General features: G+C 49.3%; 2 protein-coding genes across 3 annotated transcripts in view; both read right to left on the bottom strand.

The window, feature by feature from the left end:
- LOC123345325 (maestro heat-like repeat-containing protein family member 1) overlaps positions 1-26,019 on the bottom strand; it is a 315,313-nt gene that overhangs the window by 123,275 nt on the left and 166,019 nt on the right. The window lies entirely within an intron of this gene.
- LOC123345317 (butyrophilin subfamily 1 member A1-like) overlaps positions 1-26,019 on the bottom strand; it is a 109,952-nt gene that overhangs the window by 66,074 nt on the left and 17,859 nt on the right. For both annotated transcript variants that reach the window (XM_044982099.1, XM_044982100.1), the window contains exons 3-7: positions 22,111-22,458; positions 21,067-21,348; positions 14,649-14,765; positions 7,252-7,272; positions 7,113-7,139 (exon numbers count right to left, since the gene is read on the bottom strand). In XM_044982099.1, coding sequence (XP_044838034.1) covers positions 7,113-7,139; positions 7,252-7,272; positions 14,649-14,765; positions 21,067-21,348; positions 22,111-22,458 — 795 coding nt within the window. The remainder of the gene's footprint in view (positions 1-7,112; positions 7,140-7,251; positions 7,273-14,648; positions 14,766-21,066; positions 21,349-22,110; positions 22,459-26,019) is intronic.

The raw sequence follows: 26,019 nt of genomic DNA, 5'->3' as shown, positions 1-26,019 counted from the left end.
CTTCACATTTGAGTTCTTTCAGAATTCTTGGGTGAATGCCATTTGGTCCCAGTGACGTACTGTTAAGTTTATCAATTAATTCCGAAACCTCCTCTAGTGACACTTCAATCTGTGACAGATCCTCAGATTTGTCACCTACAAAAGCTGGCTCAGGTTTGGGAATCTCCCTAACATCCTCAGTCGTGAAGACTGAAGCAAAGAATCCATTTAGTTTCTTCGCAATTACTTTATCGTTTTTAATCGCTCCTTTTGTATCTCGATCATCAAGGGGCCCCACTGGTTGTTTAGCAGGCTTCCTGCTTCTGATGTACTTAAAAACATTTTGTTATTACCTTTGGAGTTTTTGGCTAACCGTTCTTCAAACTCCTCTTTGGCTTTTCTTATTACATTCTTGCACTTAATTTGGTAGTGTTTATGCTCCTTTCTATTTGCCTCACTAGGATTTGACTTCCACTTTTTAAAGGAAGTTTTTTTATCTCTCACTGCTTCTTTTACATGGTTGTTAAGCCATGGTGGCTCTTTTTTAGTTCTGTTACTACTGTGTTTCTTAATTTGGGGTATACATTGAAGTTGGGCCTTGTGGCAGGGTGGACCCTGCTCCGGGGTTTTAAGGGGTTAAAAGTGGCCTGACAGAGCTGGACTGACTGGGAAAGTGGCTGCAGCTGGGGGCCACGCCTCAAACTGAAGCCCTGGGGCTTATAAGAAGCAGGGAAGCCAGAGCACAATCAGTCTCTCTCTGCCTTCAGAGAAGGATGGGCCTGGCTGCTTAGCTTGAGACTAGATACCTGAGTGAAGCAGGGCTGGGGGACAGGCTGAGGAGCTAGGGAAGCTCCAGCCTGGAAAGCCCCAGGCTGCGGCCTAGCAAAGGGCCAAAGGTACTGGGAGTTGCAGAGGGCAGCCCAGGGGTAGGACAAAGCAGCAGGTCCAAACCCCTATTGCCTGTGATGAGTGGGCTGATACTGCAGTCTGCCCCAGGGCGTGGGGCTAGACCATGACTGTCAGTGGCCACTACTGAGGCAAAGTGGGGATAGTAAGGAGGGGGATCACCAGCCTGCCGAGGGCGCTCCAGGGCTGGACTGCGGGAAATTCCGAGACCAACCAGCAGGAGGCGCCACAGGGGTGAGTACCGCCCGTTTACAGGCCTCTATTATGGTGTCTTTGAAAAGCGTCCATGCAGCTTGCAGGGATTTCACTTTAGTCACTGTACTTTTTAACTTCTCTTTAACTAACCCCCTCATTTTTGCATAGTTCCCCCTTTTGAAATTAAATGCCACAGTGTTGGGCTGTTGAGATGTTCTTCCCACCACAGGGATGTTGAATGCTATTGTATTATGATAACTATTTCCAAGCGATCCTGTTACAGTTACCTCTTGGACCAGCTCCTGCGCTCCACTCAGGACTAAATCTAGAGTTGCCTCTCCCCTTGTGGGTTCCCGTACCAGCTGCTCCATGACGCAGTCATTTAAAGTATCGAGAAATTTAATCTCTGCATTTCGTACTGAAGTGAAATGTTCCCAGTCAATATGGGGATAATTGAAAGCCCTCACTATTATTGAGTTCTTAATTTTGATAGCCTCTCTAATTTCCCTTAGCATTTCATCATCACTGTCACTGTCCTGGTCAGGTGGTCGATAATAGATCCCTAATGTTATATTCTTATTAGAGCATGAAAGTACTATCCATAGAGATTCTATGGAACATGTGGATTCACTTAAGATTTTTACTTCATTTGATTCTACATTTTCTTTCACATATAGTGCCACTCCTCCCCCTGCACAACCTGTTCTGTCCTTCCGATATATTTTGTACCCCGGAATGATTGTGTCCCATTGATTGCTCTCAGTCCGCCAGGTTTCTGTGATGCCTATTATATCAATATCGTCCTTTAAAACGAGGCACTCTAGTTCATCCATCTTATTATTTAGACTTCTAGCATTTGTGTACAAGCACTTTAAAAACTTGTTACTGTTTATTTGTCTGCCCTTTTCTGATATGTCAAAATCTTTCTTATGTGACTGTTTATCATCTGATCCGGCCCTTACATGATCCTCTCCCATCCTCTGCTCCTGACTATAACCTGGAGATTCTCTATCATCAGATTCTCCCCTAAGAGAAGTCTCTGTCCGATCCACATGCTCCTCTGCAGCTATTGGCTGTCCCCCATCTCCTAGTTTAAAACTGCTCTACAACCTTTTTAATGTTTAGTGCCAACAGTCTGGTTCCACTTTGGTTTAGGTGGAACCCATCTCTCCTGTATAGGCTCCCTGCATCCCAAAAGTTTACCCAGTTCCTAATGAATGTAAACTCCTCCTCTCTACACCATCATCTCATCCACACATTGAGACTCTGAAGCTCTGCCTGCCTACCTGGCCCTGCGCGTGGAACTGGGAGCATTTCTGAGAATGCCACCATAGAGGTCCTGGATTTCAGTCTCTTCCCTAGCAGCCTAAATTTGGCCTCCAGGACATCTCTCCTACCCTTCCCTAAGTCATTGGTACCTACATGTACCACGACCACCGGCTCCTCCCCAGCACTACACTTAAGTCTGTCTAGATGCCTCGAGAGATCCGCAACCTTTGCACCAGGCAGGCAAGTCACCCATACGGTTCTTCCGGTCATCACAAACCCAGCTATCTATGTTTCTAATGATCGAATCTCCCATTACTAACACCTGCCTTTTCCTAGCAATTGGAGTTCCCTCCCCCGGAGAAGTAGCCTCAGTGCGAGAGGCAACCCCAGCGCCATCTGGAAAGAGGGTCCCAACTATGGGAAGGTTTTCCTCTGCTCCCGTTGACTGCTCTACTTCCCTGGGCCTCTCTTACTTTTTGGTCATGTGTGGTTGGTTTCTCGCTAAGAGCAGGTCCGTGCTGTCCCCATATACCCTGAGGGTGCAGCCTTGCCCCAGGGGGAGCAGCTGGGACTCACCATGCTGGCAGGCCCCAGAGGCCCCAACTTCCAGCCAGGAAAACCCCATAGCCAGCCCCTACCCTCCCTCGGCCCAGCCCCTCCCCCATGGGGCAGTAGTCTGGGTTGGACTCACTGGGAGGGCAGTACAGTGGAAGATTCTGGGAGGGTATAAATGTGTACTAATGGGCTGTTGCTAATGAGGCCAGGGCAGAGGGAAGGGGAGGGGGCATTTCCCCACTTACTGCCCCCTCCATCTGGGATAAGCTGCACCAGGCGTCAGTCTCAGTTCACACCCACACAGCATGTCTGCACTAGGGGTTTGCTCCGAACAGTGCAGCTACTTCAGTGCAAGGAAACCCCGGCAGACATGGAGTGAGACTCTGCTGTGCCAGGGGTCATAACCCTCTCATCTCACTGGGGTTATGGATCAATAATTACAGGGTCACTGGAGCAGGGGAGCTGGACTCCGGGGTGTGGGGGCTGACACACTGGGCTGTAGAGTCATTCTCACTCCCACACCCTGGCCCAGTGCCCCTGGCAGTGTTTAGACACAGGGGGGCGTCATCAGATACTCAGAGCCCAGCGGTTCGAGCTCTCATGGCATCACACGGGGGGACTGAACCTGGGGCTCCCAGCTGAGGGCCCAGCCCCTGGGCTAAAGGCTACAAGGGAAGCGGCGACACCTTTTTCTGTTAATTGAAACTAGTCAGCAAACCCGACACGGAGTCATGAATAGATTCTGCTGACCCAAAATATAATTTTGCAGCAAATAAACTGTTTGTCCAGAACATTTCACCCAGCTCCACTGCAAACCTGTCTGAGCAACTTAGGAGCCCAAATCCCAGTGACCTGCAACGAGAGACTGTCAACATCCCCAGAAACGCAGTTACAGGCAAGCCAGGCTCAGGACATCAGCTATGAAACACTCCAGAGCTGCTGTTTAATTTGCCCTTGGCAGACAAATACCCCCTGGGCCCCTGATCTCACCCCCACAAATCAGCCTGAACTCTCTGTCCAGAGCGATTTGTCCCCTGGACTCTGCCAGCAGCACAGAACCTATGCAGCTACACCTGGGCATCTCCCAGAACGGAAAATGGTCACAGAGACCATCTCAGATCCCCAGGGGCTCAGATGTCTCCATCTAAGGACTGCACCAGCCATCCCTCTCACTCTCATTAACGAGCCCTGGGTCAGACACGCTGGGAACTTTCACACCCAGACTCTAGAGACACTTTGGGTTCATCTACACAGCCCACGGCAGCGAGTCTCAGAAAGGGGTGGACAGATTCAGGTTGGCGGGGCTCCCTCTTTGTCCTTAAAAATAGCCGCATAGATGTTCAGGTTCTGGCTGGAGCTCAGGCTCTGAAGCCCAGGGTGGAGCCAGGTCTTCCCCTCACAGCACACGCAGGGGCATTGTCTGTGTCCACGTTCCCTTCATCTCATTCCTGGGACGTGGACACAGCAGCCCCAGGGCCCCTCCTTTCACCCCCCAGGGCAGGGGAGTGAGAGCCCTTGGCCTCCTGGGCAGTGGGGCCTCCCAGCACCAATTCCTGAGTCAGCATGAAATTGTCTCCACCCGGAGAACTCTGTGCACCTGGCAAACACACAGATGTGCCCGTGGATCAGGATCTGGGATGATACTCTCCCAGGAGTGATGGAAGCTCCCTAAACGTAGAGGGGCCACCAGTGCCCGAACCGTGGCCCCGCCTTCTCGTGCGGGCCCTTCTCTCCAAGCCCCCAACCTCACACCGCCTCTTCTCCCCAAGACCCCGCCTCCGCACCGCCTCTTGCCCCCAAGACTCTGACGCCCTGGTTACTCCTCTTGGCCCCCTTCACCACTCCCCCGTCGCTCACCCTTACAGCCACTAAAAAGTGGGAGGCCATAGCCTTCCCATTAGTAAAAGTGATGGGGCCATGGTCTCCTGGCCCCTTTCTTCCAGTGCCCTTTATTCACTCTCCCCCCCCCACACCCGCAACCTCAGGCGGGTAGGGGGCCTTGGGGCAGTGTCAGTGAGTTCAGTGCTGGGGGTATGCGTGGGGTTTGCACCCCAGCTGCTGGAGCTCTGTGTATCGAGGGTACGAGGACATCACAGCAGCTGTGTGAGCCCCGCACTGTCCTGCCAACATGGCTCAGTCCTGACACCTGCTGGAGCCTCTCCCTGGGGAGGAATCGTCCCTGGGGCCCATTCAGGCCTTGGCCTCCCTGCAGAGGTGGCTGGTGAGGCTGCCGTTAAGGTGAGTTACAATGTGAGCTCCTGTCCGCTGGGAACTGGACTCTCAGACTGGGCTGAGATCGGTGACTGGGGAGTGAAAGGCCGCGGCCCCCATCACTGCCCCCCTGAGCCAGCTGGTTTCCCTTCCCCCTGCAATGCAGTACCAGCGGTGCTCACAGTTGGTGATACCCCCAGTGCCTAGCAGGCAGGGTGAGGTCCTGTCCAAGGAGCAATGGGTGCAATCTGCAGCAAGGGATGTTGAGGCTGGAGATGAGGAAACACTTTCTAACTCTCAGGGCAGTGAAGCTCTGGACCCAGGTCCGAGGGAGGCTGTGGGGATAGGCCCTGCCCCAACATGGGGGGCTGGACTAGGTGACCTCTCGAGATCCCTTCCAGCCCTGCATTGCTAAGAGTCTAGGTTACAGCTGCTCTGGGGCTGGGCCCAGGGGCTCTAAGCCTGGTGTGGGGCACGTGGGGGAATTAACACAGCTAGTGACCCTAGCAGCTCGGTGTCCCTGCCAGGAGCCTGGGCTGGCACGTGTCTGGCTGCCTGTACCCGACTCAGCTGGGTATTACTGTGCTGTGTGGACAGGACATAGGGTTGGCAGCTGTCCAGGTTTCCCAGGATCATCCCTTTGTTCAGGCCGCTGTCCTGGGAAATCTGTGAGTCTGCCCAGGACACTATTAGCTCCGGATGTGTCAGTGGCTGTAGCAGGGGAGCTGCAGGGTGGCGGTGCCTGCACAGAGGGAGCTCTGGGTGCAGAGTGTCTGGGAGCTGCAGGGATGGGGCAGCTTGGCAGCAGCGAGTGAGATCGAGAGCTCAGGGCCAGTAGGGCCCATTTGCACTGTGCAGGTACCAGATGTGGGGGTCACTGCCAGGGTGGGGGCGTGGGGATTGGAGTAGATCTGGCACCATGTCCTGCTTGGCAAGGTTGGTGACTGGCACAGTCCCAGGAACAAGAGCCCATGGGGGCAGGCGGCCTCTCCCAGGGGTGGGATAGGGACACAGTACCAGGGGGTGGGATAGGGAGACAGTGTCCAGGGTGAGGGGACAGGTGGTGTATGTGGAGCAGGCAGATGTCCTGGGTTTTTTGCACCTCAGAGGTGGCGACCCTAACAGGACCTTCAGCAGTGCTTGTGTAACTGACTGGGATGTGTCCTCCTCTCCCCCCCAAATCTATGCGGTCGGATACCCCGGAGTGTATGGACCCCTGGGCCAGTGGTGCGGCAATGTGTGTGCATGGCCCCTGGGCTCTCTGATCCCTGCTGGAGCTGCCCAGACTCTCCCAGCATGCACCAAGCAGGGCCGCCCAGAGGATTCAGGGGGCCTGGGGCAAAGCAATTTTGAGGGCCCCTTCCATAAGAAAAAGATGCAATACTATAGAATACTGTATTCTTGTGGGGGCCACTGCAGGGCCTGGGGCAAATTGCCCCACTTGCCCCCCCCCCACTCCCACTCTGGGCGGCCCTGGCACCAGGGCACACGCATGGTCACGCTACATGCTGGGTACAAACACACACACACGGCTGTGAGGCAGAAAAGCTGCCGCACAGGCACAGATTGTTATAACTGGGTCAGCGGAGTGTCACAAGCTGGTTATAAAAATGTGTCTGCCCTTGCAGTAGGGACAGGGCCTTCCTCACTCCAAATCCAGGGAGACATTGAACAGCTCCTGTCTGGGCCTGTTACGCTAGAAGGAAGCTGTGGGCTAAAGCCTGGTCTGAGCCTGCTGCTGGGAAGAGAGAGCTTGGCAGTTCAGTCACCAGGGGGCAACATTTCATCACCAATCAGCCTTTTCCCAGAGGGGACATTTCCCTGCTCTGCAATAAAGCTGGGTTTTGTCTGCCCCTTTCCATCTGCTCATAGTGACATTGCTGTTTCCAGCCTATTGACTGTCATAGGAAAATGCTTTATGCAGGGAAGGGAGCAGAGCGCTACCAGGGGGAGGTGGGGCCTCACTATGGATAAAACATCAATGGTATGTACAGTACCTGCGAAGAGCTGGGCGATTCTCCACCCTGCAACCAAACACAGACAGAGGGGTGAGAACTCCCCTGAACACCAGCACGCTGAGCAGGAGATAATGTCACACAGGGTGATAACGGGGGGGGGGGGGGGAATGGAACTTACTGAGCTCAGCCTGGAGTTTGTCTAAAAATAAAACACAGAAAAATGAGTCAATATCACATTATCTTGCAGAAGAAAAATGAGTAAAAAAGACCTTAAAGTGGGGAAGTTACAATCTTTAGACTCATCCTGGAGGCTACATCAGCAGCCAGACACCTGCAACCCCTGAGCAACAAAGGAATCAGCAAGGGGAGAAATACTGTAACCTCACCTCGTCAGGTGCAGGCGGTTGTTAGACCCAAACAGGGATCCCTCTGCAAATGGAAAATATTAACCCTGTGAAGCCAGCAGAAAGGAGTATGCAGTACATCGCGTGAAGTGCATGATGGGAATTAGGAGCTAACATGGAATTAGCAAAGTGAGCAGCCAGAGATATAAAACAAATACCAGGGAATTATTTCAGTCCATCAGAATCAGGAACCCTGTGAGAGAATCGATGGGTCCCCTGGATCAGTAGCAGGGAAAGGGAGCAATTGGGGAGGGCAAGGACAATGCTGAGAGATTGACTGGTTTCTTTGCATCAGTTTCCACCACAGAGGTTGCTGGGGAGAGACCTGCCCTGGGGAGGACCATGCCCTGCTCTGTTCAGGAAATAAAGACCAGGAATCGAAGTGTGAAGAGGAGATATTGGAACAAACTGACAAACTAAAGAGCCAGCAGCCACCAAGAGACGTGTAGATCCCTGCCAGATAGCAAATCCTGGGAGCTCTCAAATGACATCAGACGATAGGGCTGAGCTGCTAACAATAATACACATCTCTCATTAAAATCAGCTACATGTCTGGAGAATCGGAGGGCTGGGAATGTTGTAGACAACTTCAAAATTTTGGTAGGCGTAATCCTGAAAACTACAGCCCAGTGAGCTCATGTCGGTGCCTGCTATACAGGTTGAAACAAGAACTAAAAGAGATTCTAAAACAGCTCTATGAGAATGACAGGATAAGGTCTGACTAGCAGAGCTGGAAAGGAAACCTGTGTCCCACTAATCTATTAAATTGCTTTAAGTATGTCAGTAAAATAGTGCACAAAGGAGACTCCATTGGCCTAACTGATGTGGACTTTCAAAAGCCTTTAACAACGTTCCTCATGAAAGGTTATTAAGGAAACTAAGTCATCATGGGGTGAGGGCTAAAGTATGGTCCTGGATCAGAAACCAGCTCAAAGACAGAAAACTAAGAGCAGGAATAAATGGTGAAATTTTTTCATGGAAAAAGAGTTAGCAGTGAGGTGCCTCAATGTTGGGTCTTCGGTTAGGGGACATGTTCACTATAGTTATCAGTACTTGGAAAAAGAGATAAGCCGAGAGGTGGCAACATTTGCAGATGTCACAGAACTATTTAGGTTAGACAAGGCCAGAGAAATCTTAAGTTATTTCAGAGGGACCAAGCTTGGGCAGCATGAGGGCTGATGAAACTCAGTATTGATCAAAGTAAGGTCAGGCACATTGCAAGGAATAATTACAGCTATTCAGACCGGTTATAGGGTTCTAAATTGTAACTGTAACTACTCAGGAAAGAGACCCAGGGTATGTCTACACTATGGGATTATTCCGATTTTACAGAAACCGGTTTAGTAAAACAGATTGTATAAAGTCGAGTGCACACGGCCACACTAAGCACATTAATTCGGCGGTGTGCGTCCATGTACCGAGACTAGCATTGATTTCCAGAGCGTTGCACTGTGGGTAGCTATCCCTTAGCTATCCCATAGTTCCCGCAGTGTCACCTGCCCATTGGAATTCTGCGTTGAGATCCCAATGCATGATGGGGCAAAAACATCATCGCGGGTGATTCTGGGTAAATGTCGTCACTCAATCCTTCCTCTGTGAAAGCAATGGCAGACAATCATTTCGCGCCCTTTTTCCCTGGATTGCCCTGGCAGATGCCATAGCATGGCAACCACGGAGCCTGTTTTGCCTTTTGTCACTGTCACCGTATGTGTACTGGATGCTGCTGACAGACGCAGTACTGCAGTGCTACACAGCAGCATTCATTTGCCTTTGCAAGGTAGCAGAGACATTTACCATCCCTATTGCACCATCTGCCATTGTAAATTGGCAATGAGATGATGGTTATTAGTCATTTTGCACCATTTGCATTTGGAAATTGGCAATGACAGTTATCAATCCTTTTGTACCATCTGCTGCTGTCATGGGTGCTCCTGATTGGCCTCGCTGAGGTCGGCCGGGGGCACATGGACAAAAATGGGAATGACTCCCTGGGTAATTCCCTTCTTTATGTTTTGTCTAAAAATAGAGTCAGTCCTGCCTAGAATATGGGGCAAGTGTACTAGAGAACCAGAGAGCACAGCAGCTCCAGGTCAGAGCCCCAGAGATCCCACAGAAATGATGAGCTCTATGCCATTCTAGGGGGTGTCCCTGCAACAATCCCACCCATTGCTTCCCTCCTCCCCCAACCCTCCTGGGCTACCGTGGCAGTGTCCCCTCATTTGTGTGAAGAAGTAATAAAGAATGCAGGAATAAGAAACACTGAGTTTTTAGTGAAATAAAATGAGGGAGAGGCAGCCTCCAGCTGCTATGATAGTCCAGCCAGGACATTAAAGGGGGGGGGGAGAGGAGCGCAGCCTCCAGCTGCTATGATAGTCCAGGGAGTACAGAATCTTCTTTAGACATGAAAGGGGGTGGGGCTGATGGAGCTCAGCCTCCAGCTGCTATCATGAGGACGGTTACCAAGCCTTCTGTACCGTCTGCTGGGAATGACCGGGAGTCATTCCCCTTTTTACCCAAGTGCCGCCGGCCAACCTCACCAAGACTAGCCAGGAGCACTCACGGGCTGATGATGACAATTGATACCAGTCATTTTGCACCATCTGCCACCGGGAAAAGGATGCAGGTGTTCAGCGCTGCAGCACCCCGTCTACCAGCAGCATGCAGTAGACATAGGGTGACATTGAAAAAAGGCGAGAAACGATTTTTTCCCTTTTCTTTTGGGGGGGGGGAAGGGTGTACATTGACAACATACACCCTGAAACATCCGGGAAAATGTTTTTGACCCTTCAGGCATTGGGAGCTCAGCCAAGAATGCAAATGCTTTTCGGAGACTGCGGGGACTGTGGGATAGCTGGAGCCCTCAGTACCCCCTCCCAGAATCACCCGCGACACTGTTTTTGCCCCATCATGCATTGGGATCTCAACCCAGAATTCCAATGGGTGGGGGAGACTGCAGGAACTATGGGATAGCTATGGGATAGCCACCCACAGTGCAACACTCCGGAAATCGACGCTAGCCTCGGTACATGGAAGCACACCCCCGAATTAATGTGCTTAGTGTGGCCGCGTTCACTCGACTTTATATAATCTGTTTCCAAATACCGGTTTCTGTAAAATTGGAATAATCCCGTAGTGTAGACATACCCTTAGACCGATAATGAGAACATACAGATTTCTCCTGGGTAGAATTAAAACAAAACAGACAAGCAAAGGGGAAAAAAACCAAAGGGGCAAAGGATTCAAAAAAGCCCAGGCACTGATATGGAAATGTGAATCTCCAGACTTATCACAGTTCTCAAAATATGCAAGCATTCTGGAAGGTAGAGAACACACCACCCCACACCACCCCCCGGCTTCAGGGCACAAGCCAATTGCTAACTGACTGGGGTCAGGAGGAAACTTTCCTTGGGGTAGGTTAGTCTGTCATCAGCCACTAGGGGGTTTCTCACACCGTCTCCTGAAGCAACTAGTGCTTCTGTTTTAGAGCCTGATTCAGTGAAACCCTTAAGCACACGCTGAACAGGGAAGGACTGACTCCTGGGCTTCAAGTGCAGCATGTGCACAGACACAGAGGAGCCACCAGTCCCTCCTGCGAAGAGCTCATAGTCTAACCAGACAGGACAGGCACAAGGCAGGGAAGGCGCAGAACGTACAAGCAGAGTGAGCAGAGCAATGGTGCAAATGGCACGTCAGTGCCACCATTTAACAGTCACACTGCACTGTGCGGGGGGGAGGGGATGAGCTATATGGAAAGGGAGGGGGACAGGAGCAGGACAGGGGATGGAGTGAAGCTGAGGTGATGGGCAGTTGCAGTAAAGTTTCAAAGCTGTGTTACGTGATTATTCAGTTGTAAACTTTTGAAAGAACCATAACATTTTGTTCAGTTATGAACATTTCAGAGATACAAACAACCTACATTCTCAAGGTGTTCATAACTCTGAGGTTCTATTGCAGGGGTCGGCAACCTACGGCACGCATGCCAAAAGGTGGCACGCGAGCTGATTTTCGATGGCACGCAGCGGCAGGCTGAGCCGCCGTTGCTCTGGGGTTCCGGCTGCTGGCCCCAATCAGTGCCCGCTGCTGGCCTGGGTGAAGGGAACCCCAGGCTGGCAGCGGGCTGAGACCCCGGCTAGCAGGAGCCGGTGGCCGGATCCCCAGAGCAGCAGCGGGCTGAGCTACTCAGCCCGCCGTAGCTCTGGGATTCCAACTGCTGGCCCCTTGCCATCCAGGTTCCCCACTGTAGTCCCACTCACCTTGCTTCCAGTCTGGAGTTCCAGCACAGGCCCCCTGCCAGACAGGGTCCAGGCCTCCGGCCCTGCTCAGCCAGCTGCTGGTTTGGGGTACCAGCCGCTGACCCCCTTGCAGCCGGGGTCTGGATCTCCAGCCTTGCTCAGCCTGCTTCCCGGCCTGGAGTTCCAGCAGGCCCCCCTGGGCTCTGCTCCTGGCCTTGGATCAGGGCTCTGCAGCCGCCCCCTCTACGCTGTGGCCCACTGTCCCCAGTCTGGGATAGTGAAGGCTGCATACGAGGAAAACATTTTGAAACATTTTGAAAACCTTGTTTACTTTACATATAACAGTATTTTGGTTATATAATATATAGACTTATAGAGCGACCATCTAAAAAACGTTAAAATGTATTACCAGCACACGAAGCCTTAAATTACAGTGAATAAATGAAGACTCGGCACACCACTTCTGAAAGGTTGCCGACCCCTCTCTATTGTAATGGAAGGGAGGGGAGCAGGATGGGGGTGCGGGTGAGTTTGGGGTGATGGGACTGGGTGGGAGGGGGTTGGAGCTGGCAGCCAATCAGCACAGAAGTGAAAACAGGCAGAGAGACACTGTTGCAAGAAGCATGATGACATCATCAGCCACCGTGTCCCTGGCAGGGTTACAATGGAGGTATGAACTACTGCACCCAGCTCACGGCCTGGGCACAGTGCTCTGAGCCCCATGGCAGAAGCATTTAGGCCTGTTACTGGCACAGCCCTGCCAACAATGAGATCAGCCTGGGATAACGAGCTTGTCCCACCCACATTCCCAGATCTCCTGGAAGAAAAACAGGCCAGTGATGACACACCTAGCTTGTTGGACAGAGGGGACATACAAATGGAAGGTGTCCCTGGAACCCTGGACCTTCCAGTACCAGAACAAGAAATGAAGGGGGCTGTGCCAGTAGCTGAGGTACCTCAAGGAACACTCACCATCCCCAGCCCAAGAAGAAGTTCCCCCTGCCCCTGCCATACCCACTATCAACAGGTACAACAGGCTTATGAGGCCAGTAAACAGGATAGTTTACGATGCACCTGGGGTGATTAGTGAAGAAGCAATACACTCAGCTCACAGGCTTGTGGAAGCCATATAGGTTTCCTCAGATCTTTTGGGGCAAACTCATGCAATTGGTATAAACCGGAGCATGACTGGCTGGGACAACACATTCTCAGCTGGGGGGAGGATGTAAACAGGGTCTGAATGAAGTCTCCCCGACAGCTAATTGGGGAGGGAAAAAGGTTTCAGAACCAGACTGTATTTACATGAACACACCGACTCTGCCTAGGTATCCAGCAGACAAAACTGTTTTGCCCAAAGTGATCAACTTTGGCTGGTGCTGGGTTACAAATCACTTTAGTACTGAGTGCAGGGGTAATGAAATGTTGTTATCCTTATTGTATGAGTAAAGTGCAGCAGAACTGTGCTTAGCCTGTCCTGACTGAGGGGGTCTCTCTTAATTGAAATGAACTCGCTAAGCAGGGGGCTGGGATGCCAGAACCCTGTGAAAGGGAAGAGGGGGTGGAGACCAGTGTCCCTGCTGAGAGGCAGGGCTCTGCCTGAGAGTCTCTAGGCCAGGGGTCGGCAACCTTTCAGAAGTGCTGTGCCGAGTCGTCATTTATTCACTCTAATTTAAGGTTTCGCGTGCCAGTAATACATTTTAATGTTTTTGGAAGGTCTCTTTCTCTAAGTCTATAATACATAACTAAACTATTGTTGTATGTAAAGTAAATAAGGTTTTTAAAATGTTTAAGAAGCTTCATTTAAAATTAAATTAAAATGCAGAGCCCCCGGATGGGTGGCCAGGACCTGGGCAGTGTGAGTGCCACTGAAAATCAGTTCGCACGCCGCCTTCGGCACATGTGCCATAGGTTGCCTACCGCTGCTCTAGGCTATGTCTACACTGGCAATTAAACAACAAATTCACTCTCCTGCCGACAATGCAAACGCTGCTCGTGGGGGGTGGAAGTTTTTTATGAGAAGGAAAGTTGACAAATAGCGGCTACACTGCATGAGTTTTGCGGCACGGCTGTAGCGACACAACCACACAGCTAAAAGCTGTGTAGTGTAGACATAGCCCTAGGCACAGGTAACCAGTTCCTCCCTCCTGTTCAAAGATAGAGTTTGTTAAGGTTCTATTAGGAGTCTTTTGTTTTGTTAAGTGATTGCTAGAGCCGAAATCACTTGTTGTGGGATAGCGTTTCTGCCCAGCCTGCTTCAGCGGCAGTTCTCAAACTGTGGGTCGTGATTTTAATGGGGTTGCCAGGGGTGGCATTAGACTTGCTGGGGCCAAAGGCTGAGCCCGAGCGCCATCACCAATCATTCTATACAGATGATAAAGATAAGAAACATGTATACAATAAATACGAAATACATCTAAAATGAGTAATCTTTACAATTACTGTAATAATGGTACTATTTAACCAGATGTTTTGGTCATTTTAAGGACCATTAAAATAACTAATAAAGAAAAAATACTATGATATAATTAGTGTAAACCAATAGTTATTAAAATTGAAAGTAAATATTAACACCAATACATTATGATGTAGTTTGGTTGGAGCTAAGAGTCGTGTTTCATTTTCTAAAGACATCGTACATGCTTTTTGTTGTTTTATTGGAGATTGTACTTGACTTTTAATCATTTACGTTGTATTTCTTCATTTTTTATGGTTCGGTTTATTGATGAGAGCAACTGGAACTCACATTAAATGAAGCTTTTTTGTTTCTGAATAATAATTAATTCAACCCCTCCATCTCCCACAGCCTCTGTCCATCTCCAATTGTTCCAAACTCTCTTTAGAACACTGAATTAATTACCTGAACCAATTCATTCCCATGGTTTGTTTTTAATGACATTGTCCCTCTGGTCACACTGAATTCTCCCTTCTTGTCACTTTACCTTTCTCTCTGTGTTGCCTCCAGAAGCAGTATGTGGTCAGGGCAATGAGAACAGCCAGGAGAGACAGGATCACGCCCAGAGCCACCATCCAGGGATTGACTCTTGGGAAAAACAGCTCTGCAAAGGAAAGTACCATTAGTTTGCAAACACTGAGACCCAGATCCACAATGGTGCTTATACACCTAAACCCCAGTTTTAAGCACCACTGCAACCTGGAAAACCTCTGCTTGACTTTCCCCTGTCCCTCGAGGCATCTAAACTCACTCAGTGCCTAACCTTTCAGGGTAAAAGTTCCCTACATGCCTCTGGGCATGCTCACTGCTGCCTCGCTCTAGGAACCCAGATACCTCTCCCTATCAGTTTCCATTCAAAATCCAACCAGAGTAGGTAGTGTCACCCATCTTATATCTTCCAGCCTAGTGGTTGGAGCACTCATCCAGGATGCTGGGGCCTGGTTCAGTTCCCCCCATCCACTGCGTAGGGAGACAGGATTTGAACGGGGAACTTTCATAGCTGAGGGGCCTGCACTAACCAAGGCACATTCTGGTGTCTGGAGCACCCTCAATCTCTCCAGTTAAAGCTGTACCAGCTTGTATTAACTACTTAATAGTCCCTGGGACAGAGAAAAAGGCAGTACTAGTGACTCCACAGCCAGGTGGTTAAGGCACCCATGTGGGAGATGAGTGTCCTGCTCCCATGTCTCTATAATTATTTATCCAAAGTGTATCAGCTTTAACAGGAGAGACAGAGAGACCCACCTCAGAGTATCCCATAGCTCAGTGCTTACAGCACTCCCCTGCAAGGGGGAAACCTCTCTTCAAATCCTGTCTTTCTCTAACCACTGGGTAAAAAGACACAAGGAGGGTTCCTCTTCCACTGGCCATTTTGTGCAGGGTGAAGCTAGCCCCTAGTTCATTCTCACGAGAAACAACTTAGCTGCCTAAACTGCCTGACCCCAGGTGAGAGATGTGGCATTATGCCTCATATTCTTCATAGAGCTATTGTTATAATATGAATATGGCATAACTAAGATATGTTTTATGCATAATGGATCATGTGAGGTTCTGGAAAGGTTCTGATTTACTAAATATGATTATCCAATTTGTATGCATGTATCAATTCTGTATCTGAAGTTAGGAATATTGACTATGCGACAATTACAACTGTGTTTACACCTGGTGAATGCCCACCAGACAGTATGAAAACAGCCTGGATGGGCACTGCAGGATCACGTGATCGTGTTACCTGGTACTGGACTCCATCTTGGACTGCTAGGATTCCTCCACTAGGAGGGGGTGAGGGTCAAACTGGGAAACTAAGGATTCCTGCCTTATGTAAATCCTATTTAAGGCTGGGGAGAGAGATAATCAGGGTCAAATCTTCTCTTCATGGAATCCTCACCCAAGATTACTGCTGTAAACACCTAAGACTGAACTGGGGAAGGAAGGACTGAGCCCAGGCTGGAAAAGGTGTCTGGCCTGTGAAAGAGATGCTTAAAACATTTAGGGTGAGAAAATTACTACACCTCTACCCCGCTCTAACGTGGTTGTGGGGAGCCAAAAATCCCTACCATGTTATAGCTGAATTATATTGGAATAGGGGCGGCAGGGCTCCAGTGGTGATTTAAAGGGCTCAGGGCTCCCCACAACAGCCAGAGCCCCAGGCCCTTTAAATTGCTGGCCGAGCCCCGCTGCCGCAGCCCCGGGGTAGTGGTGGCGAGGCTCCAGCAGTGATTTAAAGGGCTCGGAGCTCCCTGCAGCAGCTAGAGCCCCAGACCCTTTAAAGTGCCACCGGAACCCCACTGCTACCACGCTATATGCGAACCCGTGTTATATCGGGTCGCGTTAGAGCGGGGTAGAGGTATACTTTTAGCCAGTTTTTTTAGTGTATTAACCTGAGTTTGTGTGTTTGTTTTATTTGCTCAGTATTCTGCTTTTGATCTGTTTTCTGTCCCCTATAATCACTTAAAATCTATCTTTTGTAGTTAATAAACATGTTTTGTTTTCCTTAAACCCAGTTTGTGGAATTCATAAGTGGGGGAGGGCAAAGAGCTGTGCGCATCTTCCTCCACATTCAGGGAGGGGGAGCATTTCAGGAAGCTCACGTTGCACAATTCTCTGTGCAGTGCAAGACAATACAATTTTGGGTTTACATTCCAAGGGTGGTGTGCACTGAGTGCTGGGCAATTCCCTAGCTGAGTCCTCCCATGCAGACCTGATTTCAGTGTCTGGCGCTTTCTGCAGCTGAGCTGGGTGTGTCCCTACCCGTGTTTGCACTAAAGGAGGCTTGAGGGCCTGGAATAGCAGGACAGGGTGAGGGAGCCCAAGCTGCTGGAACAGGTGGGCTCAGTGGAACCCCAGTACATCAGGTGACATTGCAAAAGTGGGAGCAACCTGTCTCAAGGGGCTCCCATTCTTGGATCACAAGCCGAGATAGGTGCCTCCCTGCATCTGACACTGAACTCTGGGATAGGGGCAGAGCTTAGGAAACACCCTTCTCATCAGCATCTCCCAGCGGCTAGCTAAGGCAGCTCTCCACCTTGAGTACTTGCTTTTGTGGCTCCCGTTCTTAGGTACCTGTCTCCCCCCCATTCATTGCACAGGGAGCCTGGGTGCCTTAACTCAGGCTTTGCAGATCCCAGTGTTGCTCCAGTGATTTCTAGGTCCCTAAAGGTTAAGCACTGCAATGCTCAGTCGCACAGTGTCTCTGTCTCTTTGTGAATCTGGGCCACTGAGGGGAAATGCTGGATTTTGGTGATCAGTGACAACATTGCCAGTGACTGGCTGAAGGAATCTTATGGGAGTCCCCAGTGGATGTCATGGTGAGATACGGCTCTTCAGGGGCGCTGGAACAGGAGAGGCCAGGGGGGCATGGCCCCATCACTTTTAAAAGCAAAGGCCTTCCATTTTTTACCGGCCGTAAGGGCGAGCAACGGGGGAGGAGCAGAGAGAAGTGGGGTTGGGGTCATGGAGGGAAGAGGCAGTGTAGGAGTGGGGCCTTGGGAGAAGAGGTGGTGTGAGGGCAGGGCCTTGGAAGCAATGGGCAGCATGTCAACAGGGTCTCAGGGAGAAGAGGCAATGTGGGAGTGGGGTCTCAGGGGGAAGGGGTGGGGTGCAGGCAGGGCCACAGTTTGGGCACTGGGCACCCCCCCACACACACACACACAGACTTTTTGGGATTTTCTATTTATTACAAAGCTGGGGGAGTCCAGGTCTTATCTTAGCTCTGGAATAGGGCTGACATCCTGACTATACTTCAGATCGGAGCTGTGTTGTAACTGGGTCTGGGTGACACCCTGCCATGGCTGTAATTGTAGTGTAGATGGGCCCAGGAGGAGCAGAGACCGTGGGGATGAGAGTTTCAAGTCACTTCACTGAGGTGCTTGTGAAAATGTCTCTCTTAATGTCAGAGCTGTGAGAAAACAATGTGCAGGAAACAGGAAAACAAATGAAACCAGAGTTCCCCCTGAACCCATGACCCTATGCCAGGGCTGGATGGAGAGGTGTGGATCCCATTTCCCACAACACATCAGTGTGACCCACACACACACACACACACAGAGGACAGAAGGGAAGGGGGAGCCTCGCTGGTTATAAACTCATCATCCAATCGGTCACCACATGCAGAAGTATGTTCACGCACGAGGAGATTCTCAGACTGAAAACTCTGAACTCTAAGCTGAGGTGGCACCAGAACAGTAGAGTGAAAATGCCCTTTCACCAAAGGATGTACTCTTGAAACATGTGCAGTCAGGAACTTAGACATTCAACTGACCCCCACAGATGTTTTCCCCTGGAAAATACCTTAGGTACAAAACTAGAGCCCTACCCATGGTTGGGCTGAGCATTGGCCCTTGATGTTCCTGGTAGCCTGTGGCCAGTGCTCTGCAGACTGTGTTAGGAAGGAGGGAGACCTCATGCTGATTCCTGCTTCTGTTATCTCGCTCCCTGAGGTCTTAAAAGCCACACTGCCCAGGGCTTTAACTCCTTGCCAATGTGTGGTCAGTCCTTGCCAATGTGTAGACATGTGTAGAACCTCCCTGCCTCTCCTGCACTCTTACACATTCTTTTTACTAAAATATGTCATCGATTCATAGATGTTAAGGCCAGAGGGGACCACTGTGATCATTTAGTCCATGGTTCTCAAACTGTGGGTCACGACCTCCTTTTAATGCCAGCCCAGGGCAGCACGGCTTGGGCTACTGCCCTGCCACCCAGGGCTTAGCCCTCAGGCTTCAGATTCAGGGGGGATCGTGTAGTAATTTTTATTTTCAGAAGGAGGTCACAGTGCAATGAAGTTTGAGAACCCCTGATTTAAGTCTTTCCTCCTGCACAACACTGGCCAAAGAAATGCCCTGAATTAATTCCTGCTTCAAATCCAGTAGCCGCGGTTGAATGACAGCACTTCTTTTAGATACAGTAGAACCTCGAAGTTACAAACACCAGAGTTATGAATTGACAAGTCAACAACACACCCCATTTGGAACCGGAAGTACGCAATCAGGCAGCAGCAGAGACCAAAAAATAGAAAAGCAAATACAGCACAGTACTGTGTTAAATGTGAACTGCTAAAAACATAGGGAAGCCAGCATTTTTCTTCTGCATAGTAAAGTTTCAAAGCTGTAGTAAGTTGATGTTCAGCTGTAAATGTTTGAAAGAACCACCATAACGCTTTGTTCAGAATACAAACATTTCAGAGTTACGAACAACCTCCGTTCCTGAGGTATTCGTAACTCTGAGGTTCTACTGTTCATGTAAAAGCCCCAAGAGGATTGTACATGCAGAGTATGTCCATACAGGGTGTTTTCTGAGATTAATGGCCACAAAATAGGAGTCAGGAAATTCAGACCAAATTCAGATATGACAGTGCAGACCTTAGCTCTTGAGATAAACAGAATCCTAAATATCAGGTTTCAGAGTAGAAGACAGGTTAGTCTGTATCCGCAAAAAGAACAGGAGTACTTGTGGCACCTTAGAGACTAACAAATTTATTTCAGCATGAGCTTTCGTGGGCTACAGCTCACTTCTTTGGATGCATAGAATGGAACACACAGACAGGAGATATTTATACATACAGAGAACATGAAAAGGTGGAAGTACGCATACCAACTGGAAGAATCCAATCAATTGAAATGAGCTGTCATCAGCAGGAGAAAAAAAACCTTTGAAGTGATAATCGAGATGACCCATAGAAGGTGTGAGGAGAACTTAACATAGGGAAATAGATTTCAAAGATTTTTTTTTATCCTGCTGATGATAGCTCATTTACAATGGTCAAAACTGCAGCAGAGATCTGAGTGGGCTCCATGTTTGCTGCGCAATGGCGCCTGCACTTGTAATCCTTGAAAAATGGCACAAAATGAGCTGTTCAGTTCAAGATGGCTGATAAAAGGCGATAAATGGTTGCCTTCTGTAGCTTCCACAGGAGCCCAGGACAGCTTCTGCTGCTTTCTCCAGATTGTCTGTGTGGCTCTGTTCATGATGGATGAGAAACGGGAGGGAATTGTTGCCTTCTGTAGCTGCCACGGTAGCCCAAGACAGACAATCTGGAGAAAGCGGCGGAAGCTGTGCAGCTCTGTTCACGATGGCTGAGAAACATGGGAAATGGTTAGATGAAAGGGCAGACAGAAAGAGGAGAGGACATTCACAGCGGATTCAACATACCAGGAGACAGGCGGTGCACCATGCTGCACCATCTGCTGGCAGCATGGAGTCTGCTGTAGCTTTCACAGAGGTAGGAGCGAGTGATGGCACACACCCAGAAAAACTTGCGAGAATGTTTTTGCCCTATCATGCACTGGGAGCTTGACCCACAATTCCAATGGGCCTCAGAGACTGCAGGAACTGTGGGATAGCTACCACAGTGCAATGCTAGCCTTGGTACTGGGGACGCACTCCGCCGAATTCACGCGCTTTAGTGGGGACACAACATCGAATGTATGAACTCGATTCTGGAAATTCAAATAAAATAACTTCAAATTAATTTCGTACCATAGACGTACCCTTAGTTACTTAAGGATTGGCTGGCAGCATGGTATTTTGGTTAACTTGTATTGATTTGGCAATGTGGCCCTTTGGGAGAATCTGCTCTTCTTTTTACAGCCTACCCTGACCTTAGCATTTTTAGGGTGGCCTATCCTAGGCATCTCGGGTCACAAATATAATAGTGACAGTTTAGACCCTCAGTCTTTACTCAGACAGAGCTCTCAGCTAAGCCAGTGAGAGTGTTGCCTGAATTTGGACTGCAGGCCTGGGTCCCTGGTGGTTCCATTAACCAGATTTAGTTTTTTGGCATGTACTACATGAAGCATTCCTAGGAGAGTATCTAGAAAAAAATATATAAACACACAATCACACAACACCCCACTGACATCTGCCACATCCATTCTATCCCCGGCGCAGTGTGGGCGGGCACTGACCTGCTATGGAAACTGTTGATATTTTCTCTTGGTTAAGGAGCGGGTTCCTGATGGAACAGGACAAGCCCTGGTTGGAATGTTCTGTTATAACAATAGAAATCTGGCTTTGAAATAGGCCACTGGCCTCCTTGGATATTTTTTCAGAAGCAGATGATAGCAGCTGCCCATGGCGATCTCTCCACTGGGCCTTGGGTTCTGGGTACCAGCCTGCTGATCGACACACAACCCGGATCCCTCTGTCCTGGTGACCATCAACAGAGATGTGGGGGTCAGAGCCTGAAACTAGAGTCGAATGGAATAAACCTGTGTTAACTCTATGCATTTAGCAAAGAGAACAAGAGGAGGCAGAGTGAATTAATTCTCCCTCTGCATGTACAGAACCTGGGATCACCGGAAACTATGTCAACATGCATGGCAAGTGTTTCTCAGAGGGTCAGGAGATCTTTTCCCTCCTCTATAATTTCCTGATACTTGTTTCTACCTTTGGAACTTAGATCCTGAATGTATCCTCGATGGAAAATAATAAGGCAATTCCAATAGAAAGCGAACAGAGAAAACGGCAAGTTAATAAATAAATATGTGCCCAGCTCCTGAGAAGTGCTGAGCAGCTCAGGCACTTCATTGGGAATCACCAGCGCTCAGCACCAACCCACCTCTGGTTCATAAAATGGAAATATCCTGGTAACATTGTACAGAGCACACTGTATATTTAAATAAGCAAAACTGAGAAAGTGACCTGATAGAAACAGAGCCTGGGACATGGGAATTGTGGGGCTGTTTTAATGGCTGAGGAATGTTTTAACTCTATTCCATTCGATTTAAAACAAAGCCAGGTTTAGGAAAATATGCAGAGTGCAGAGCACAGATGTGACATTGCTCCAGTTCATTCTCAGAGAGCAGCTGCTGCCTCTGCTGCTCAGTAACTAGAATCTGAAAGGGGATTCTGGGTATCAATGTGTGAATGAGAAGCATCCAGAATCCTCTCACAATGAGCTCTCCTGCCCCATTTATTACACTGTTAGTGAGGTAAAAGAAGCTACAGACCTGCCACCTGCAGTTCCAGTAAGGCTTCTTCATATGAGACATGGGATTGAAAGAAACACGTGTACTGTCCATGGTCAGAAAGCTGGACATTGTGTATTCTCAGGGAAACACTCCCACTGGTGATATTGTCTTTCAGCAGCTCTGTCCTTCCCTGATATTCCAGCATCTGCTCTCCATACTGATCCTGCCCATCCTTATACCGGTGCACAACTGCAGAGAACAGGGATCGGAACCACCTCAGCTCCATGTTCTCAGCGCTCATCCTGGGGGAGAGGTGACAGGGCAGGACGGCCTCCTCACCTAGGGAGACAGTGATCGGATGGCCAGGTCCAGTCACTGTAAACTGTGCTGTGAAATATATTGGGGGAAAAGAAAATTAAATTGGAGAGGAACCAAGACAGACAGGAATGTAAATGCAGCAGGGTGCCTATTGCCATCTTTGAAGTGTTCAAAAATCAGGAGTCAGCCCCCCAAAAAATCATGGGATTGGCTTAAAAATAGAGACTTTTTTTAAATCATAAAATTGGGCTTGTTCTCTGCCTTCTGATTTCTGAACCTTTAAAGTTCACTTGGGTCACATTTCCAAGCATTTATCTGCAACCACAAGGGATAGAAACTTACTTTAAAGCAAAATGAAAGCTGAGATTTTCACCTAATCATAGGCCTGCAGGAGTTGTGGCTTTAAAAAACACATCAAATATCATGAGACTTGTGATAAAATGCTGTGAGCTGGTAACACTGAGGGGACGTCTACTCCTTCAGCTGGAGGTGTAATTTCCAGTAGGGGTAGACATGGACCCACTAGTTCTGACTGAGCTAGTGTGAGAAAGTGTAGCTGTGGTGGTGTGAGCTGGGGGATGGGTTAGCTCCCCAGGTATGATCCTGCCCAGGGCCCTAGGTACATATTCAGGGAGGCTGCTCATGCCACTGTGTCTACTCTGCCATTTATAGCATGACAGCTTGATCAGAGCTAGCGCAGGTATTTCTACCCCATCTGGAGACAGCAAGGAGCAACGTCTTACAAATTAAAGGCTTCTACAGTGCTAACTAATGACTTAGTGGTGTGGGAAGGGGAGGGAGAGCTGGAATGTTGGAGGGGAAGGGGAGAGGCTACATGTTGTGAGAGATGGTGTGGCAGGGGGTGGAGAAGGAGACAGACTCAGCAGTTTTCTGTCATACTTAGAATCATAGAATATCAGGATTGGAAGGGACCTCAGGAGGTCATCTAGTCCAACCCCCTGCTCAGAGCAGGACAAATCCCGAACTAAATCCCCAAATGGCCCCCTCAAGGAGTGAACTCACAACCCTGGGTTTAGCAGGCCAATGCTCAAACCACTGAGCTATCCTGCACCCCCGCCCCCCTGGCCTGATGGATGACCTTGGGCAAGTCTCTTCACTGCTCTGTGCCTCAGTTTCCCCATCTGTAAAATGGGAATAATGAATAAAGTTCCTTGAGCTCTGTTGATGAAAAACACTATAGAAAAGCTAGGGATTTTTGTTATTACCTAGCCACAGTCATGTATCAACTGCAAACCTAAGTAAGAACTACAACTGCCTAAATGGCCACTACTGTCTACTGCAAAGAGTCCTTTTTCTGTTCAAGAAACTAGGAAGGAAAGTCACTGACAAAAATCTTCGCTACTGCAGAGTTAAGGTTCCCAGAGGTATCTCAGGTCCTTCCAGAAAACTGGGTTCAGCAAAACTCAGGCCTCTGAAAACCAACAAATGCAGAATTAAGGTACATGCCAAAGCGACCTTAACTCTGCCCTGTTTGAGCGATGACCTGATAAACTCCTGGCGCACAGACCCACACCCTGCCTGTGCAGACAGAGCATGTTACTCAGAGATCAGGGCACATGACAACTGCAGCACAAACACCTCCTTGCTGAGCAAACATTTGTTTTAGGTGAGCTGCTACCCACCCCTGTTCTGCCCTCAACATTGAGCGACTGCCCAGAAACAGCCCCACATTTGTTACTTTTTACAAACCCTTCACCCTCTCTTACAAGCCCTTCACCCTCACTCCCAGGATTCCATCTAGCACTACATGTTCCCTTACCCAGCATTAAACACACACACAATCCCCGTGGCAAGCAGACCCCTGAGCCCTGCTACTGACACAAATACACAGCTCAGTGCTGAACTAAGGGATGCAGGATCCCTCAAGGTACACCTGCACTTCTCTCCTTTCATCACACGCTGGTGGGGGGGAGGTTCAGACCCAGATCTCTTCATATCACAAGCACAGCTCTACCAAGCTGCTCCAGCTAATGTCTCCACCATTCAATACAGCTGCACCTAACACAATGACTGCTGCTGGGGTGTGTAGAGATGTGTTTAAGATTATAATTTTGACACTTTACTTCATAGAATATCAAGGTTGGAAGGGACCTCAGAGGTCATCTAGTCCAACTCCCTGCTTAAAGCAGAACCAATCCCCAACTAAATCATCCCAGCCAGGGCTTTGTCAAACCTGACCTTAAAAACCTCTAAGGAAAGAGATTCCACCACCTCCCTAGGTAACCCATTCCAGTGCTTCACCACACTCCTAATGAAAAAGTTTTTCCTAATATCCAAGCTAAACCTCCCCCACTGCAACCTGAGACCATTACTCCTTGTTCTGTCATTAGGTACCACTGAGAACAATCTAGATCCATCCTCTTTGGAACCGCCCTTCAGGTAGTTGAAAGCAGCTATCAAATCCCCCCTCATTCTTCTCTTCTGCAGACTAAATAATCCCAGTTCCCTCAGCTTCTCCTCATAAGTCATGTGCTCCAGCCCCCTAATCATTTTGGTTGCCCTCCGCTGGATTCTTTCCAATTTTTCCACATCCTTCTTGTAGTGTGGGGCCCAAAACTGGACACAGTACTCCAGAAGAGGCCTCACCAATGTCGAATAGAGGGGAATGAACACGTCCCTCGATCTGCTGGTAATGCCCCTACTTATACAGCCCAAAATGCCGTTAGCCTTCTTGGCAGCAAGGGCACACTTTTGATTCATATCCAGCTTCTCGTCCACTGTAACCCTTAGGTCCTTTTCTGCAGAACTGCTTCCTAGCTATTCGGTCCCTAGTGTGTAACAGTGAATGGGATTCTTCCATCCTAAGTGCAGGACTCTGCATTTGTCCTTGTTGAACCTCATTAGGTTTCTTTTGGCCCAATCCTCTAATTTGCCTAGGTCCCTCTGTATCCTTCCCTACCCTGCACCGTATCTAACACTCCTCCCAGTTTGGTGTCATCTGCAAACTTGCTGAGAGTGCAGTCCACGCCATCCTCCAGATCATTAATGAAGATATTGAATAAAACCGGCCCCAGGACCGACGCTTGAGGCACTCCGCTTGAAACCGGCTGCCAACTAGACATGGAGCCGTTGATCACTACCCATTGAGCCCGACGATCTAGCCAGTTTTCTATCCACCTTATAGTCCATTCATCCAGCCCATACTTCTTTAACTTGCTGGAAAGAATACTGTGGGAGACAGTATCAAAAGCTTTGCTAAAGTCAAGAAATAACGCATCCACTGCTTTCCCCTCATCCACAGACCCAGTTATCACCTCATAGAAGGCAGTTAGGTGAGTCAGATACAACTTGCCCTTGGTGAATCCATGCTGACTGTTCCTGATCACGTTCCTCTCCTCTAAGTGCTTCAGAATTGATTCCTTGAGGACCTGCTCCATGATTTTTCCAGGGACTGAGGTGAGGCTGACTGGCCTGGTAGTTCCCCGGATCCTCCTCCTTCCCTTTTTTAAAGATGGGCAGTAAAGTAGCCTTTTTCCAATGATCCAGGACCTCCCCCGTTCGCCATGAGTTTTCAAAGATAATGGCCAATGGCTCTGCAATCACATCCGCCAACTCCTTTAGCACCCTTGGATGCAGCGCATCCGGCCCCATGGACTTATGCTCGTCCAA

The sequence above is a fragment of the Mauremys mutica genome, chromosome 12, assembly GCF_020497125.1.
Source record: "Mauremys mutica isolate MM-2020 ecotype Southern chromosome 12, ASM2049712v1, whole genome shotgun sequence".
NCBI classification, from domain to species: domain Eukaryota; kingdom Metazoa; phylum Chordata; order Testudines; family Geoemydidae; genus Mauremys; species Mauremys mutica.
The sequence above is the reverse complement of the archived record's forward strand: the minus strand, read 5'-3'. Positions and strand labels throughout refer to the sequence as shown.